Source organism: Zeus faber, assembly GCF_960531495.2.
Source record: "Zeus faber genome assembly, chromosome: 12".
Taxonomy (NCBI): domain Eukaryota; kingdom Metazoa; phylum Chordata; class Actinopteri; order Zeiformes; family Zeidae; genus Zeus; species Zeus faber.
In genome coordinates this window covers 23,959,534-23,962,033 of record NC_137196.1, presented here as the reverse complement: position 1 = coordinate 23,962,033, position 2,500 = coordinate 23,959,534, and the positions used below count along the sequence as shown (strand labels likewise).

At 51.9% G+C, this 2,500-nt stretch overlaps 1 protein-coding gene across 1 annotated transcript in view; it reads left to right on the top strand.

Moving 5' to 3' along the window:
• col6a1 (collagen, type VI, alpha 1) overlaps positions 1 to 2,032 on the top strand; it is a 27,693-nt gene extending 25,661 nt beyond the window's left edge. The window contains exon 35 of the mRNA XM_080011117.1: positions 40 to 2,032. Within this exon, the coding sequence (XP_079867243.1) occupies positions 40 to 647 (608 nt within the window). The 3' untranslated portion in view covers positions 648 to 2,032. The remainder of the gene's footprint in view (positions 1 to 39) is intronic.
• The last annotated feature ends 468 nt before the right edge of the window (positions 2,033 to 2,500 follow it).

Here is a 2,500-nt window from a genome sequence, read left to right as displayed (position 1 = left end):
CTTTTAACCCTTTTCCCTCCTGCTGTGTGTGTCCCGCAGTCACCTTCTCCGAAAACACCGACATCGTGGTGATGATGGACAGCTCGGCCAGCGTGGGCCAGAAGAACTTCGAGATCAGCAAGACGTTCGTGCGCCGCCTGGCCGAGCGCTTCCTGACGGCCCAGCGCCCGGGGCGCGCCACCGTGCGCATGGCGGCGGGCCAGTACAGCCGCACGTCGCGCATGGAGCAGGAGCTGACCACCAACCTCACCCTGCTGTCCTTGAAGGTGGAGGACGCCGCCTTCCAGAACGACGGCACCGACGTGACGGAGGCCATGAGCTTCGCGCTGCAGCGCTTCCAGGGCCGCGGCGACTCGTCGGGCAACCGCAAGAAGAAGCTGGTGCTGTTCTCCGACGGGCGGTCGCAGGGCGTCACCGAGGCCGTGCTGGACAAGCGCGTGCGCCAGGTGTCGGAGGCCGGCGTGGAGCTGTTCGTGGTGTCAGTGGGCACCCAGGTGAACGAGGCTAACCTCCGCACGCTGGTCAGCCAAGGGCGGCTGGACGACATCTCCTACGCCCAGCGCCACCTGTTCCGCGTGGCGGACTACCCGTCGCTGCTGCGAGGCGTCTTCCACCAAACCGTGTCCCGCAGGGTCTCCCTGCCCTGAGCCCAGGGGACCCTCACACACCCTCACAACAGGACCAACACGCTTTAGATTCATTTTTTTTGTCCCAATATTAAATATACAGTTTCACTCATTTACCGTACACTGTGTTCAAATGCTCTATTTTTCTTTTTTCTTTTTTTTTTTTTTTTTTTTTTTTTTTACAAATTTACATGAAGTAATTGTCAGAAAACGACAAAACGATTGTGAGTCAGACAGACGCAGAAGTCTGTATTAGCCTCAAGGCAGCTCTGGTCTTAGGCATTAGTAACGATCATTTTGACGCTGGGTTTCATCTTTTCACCGCCAATTACAACTTGACATCCACTCAAGTTGCCATTTCCCCCCGTCACCCCTCACCCGGCCTTGACGCCTCAAATTCACATTGACTTTAGTTCAGAGCAGGTTGATTGGGAACAGATGCGGAAGCAAAGGTTGCTTCATGGTGATTTGTTAAGCTTTAGTTTTCTTTAGTCTCCAGGACCAGAGCTCCCTCGCTGTGAAGGATCGTGTCAAAGGTGTGACGTGGACCCCCTCCGCGTCCCTCCTTCTCAGCTTCCCTCAACACCAACAGGGAAGAACAGGAAGTGACATCAGACGGGCGTTCTGAGAAAAAAAACAAAAAAAAACCCATCAACAACTCACACACGTATGAATAAAGGTAGACTAGCTGGAGGGTGTGTATGTCTGCGTATGTGCGTGTTAATTCCCGTGTGAGCTCCGTGCGCACGTATGTTTGGGCTCGCCGTTCAGTCTGGGCATAACACACACACACACACACACTCACACACACGCGCGAAAGAAGAAAGTAGTTTTTTTGCGTACGGCCTCGGGGGGCGATTGTTCACTAAAACAGTTCTTGTCACGTCAAAGAGAGGCAGAAAGGCTGTTCTGTCCGACAGAGCAACGCATGTCAAACACATGTACGCACACACACACACACACACACACACACACACACACACACGTGTATATACACACACAAGGACTGGATCAGTTAGACAGGAAAAACATCTGTCATAATGTCTGATGGTCCAGCCTGAAAAAGAACCCTAACATCTCTGGTGCCAGCCCCTCGCATACATATGTACACGCAAACACACACACGCACGCACACACACACACGCACACACACACACACACACACACACACACACGCACTACCACTTGACACACACTGTTGAGCTCCCCTTTACTATACAGTATTTCCATGTTTTTTTTGTATCCATGTCGGCAGTGGCCCCCGAGTCACGGTGCTGTTATTATCTGTGGTGCTATTAGTATCAGGCTCAGTCCCGTGTTGTTAAAGAGAAAATACTTTACCTGAGGATGAACTCCTTCAGTAGTGTTGTCAGAGCTCCTTCAATAAAGGTTGCTGTACCCCAGTGCCTCGGCTCATGTTTTGTTTCCTGAGATGCACCCACGAAACCAACACACGACACACACACACGCACACACACACGCGGACACACACACACACACACCCACACACCGCACGTGGTCTTGCATGTCGACGTCAGAATCTCAAGGGTTTTGACGTGAACTACCTGAAATCTGATTAGCTGGAATCACGGTACAAGAGAAGCGGCACGTTATTTCAATTTCACTTAAGTTATTTCCCGTCTCTAGCAAACGACTGAGTTCTTCCGCTTCTCTGCTGATGTTGTCGATTCGGAGCTCCCTCGGCAGCACCGAACCCGGTATTTCTGCGCTGACAGCGTTAAATCACCAGATGTCATCAAGAAGGAAAAGCGTGGGATTCCTCCGTTACAAACGTGTTAAGGGTATGACACTTCAACATGTGTTGAACACTTTGACTGTGAAAATGACCGCGCCATAAAGCCAACTGTCCACGG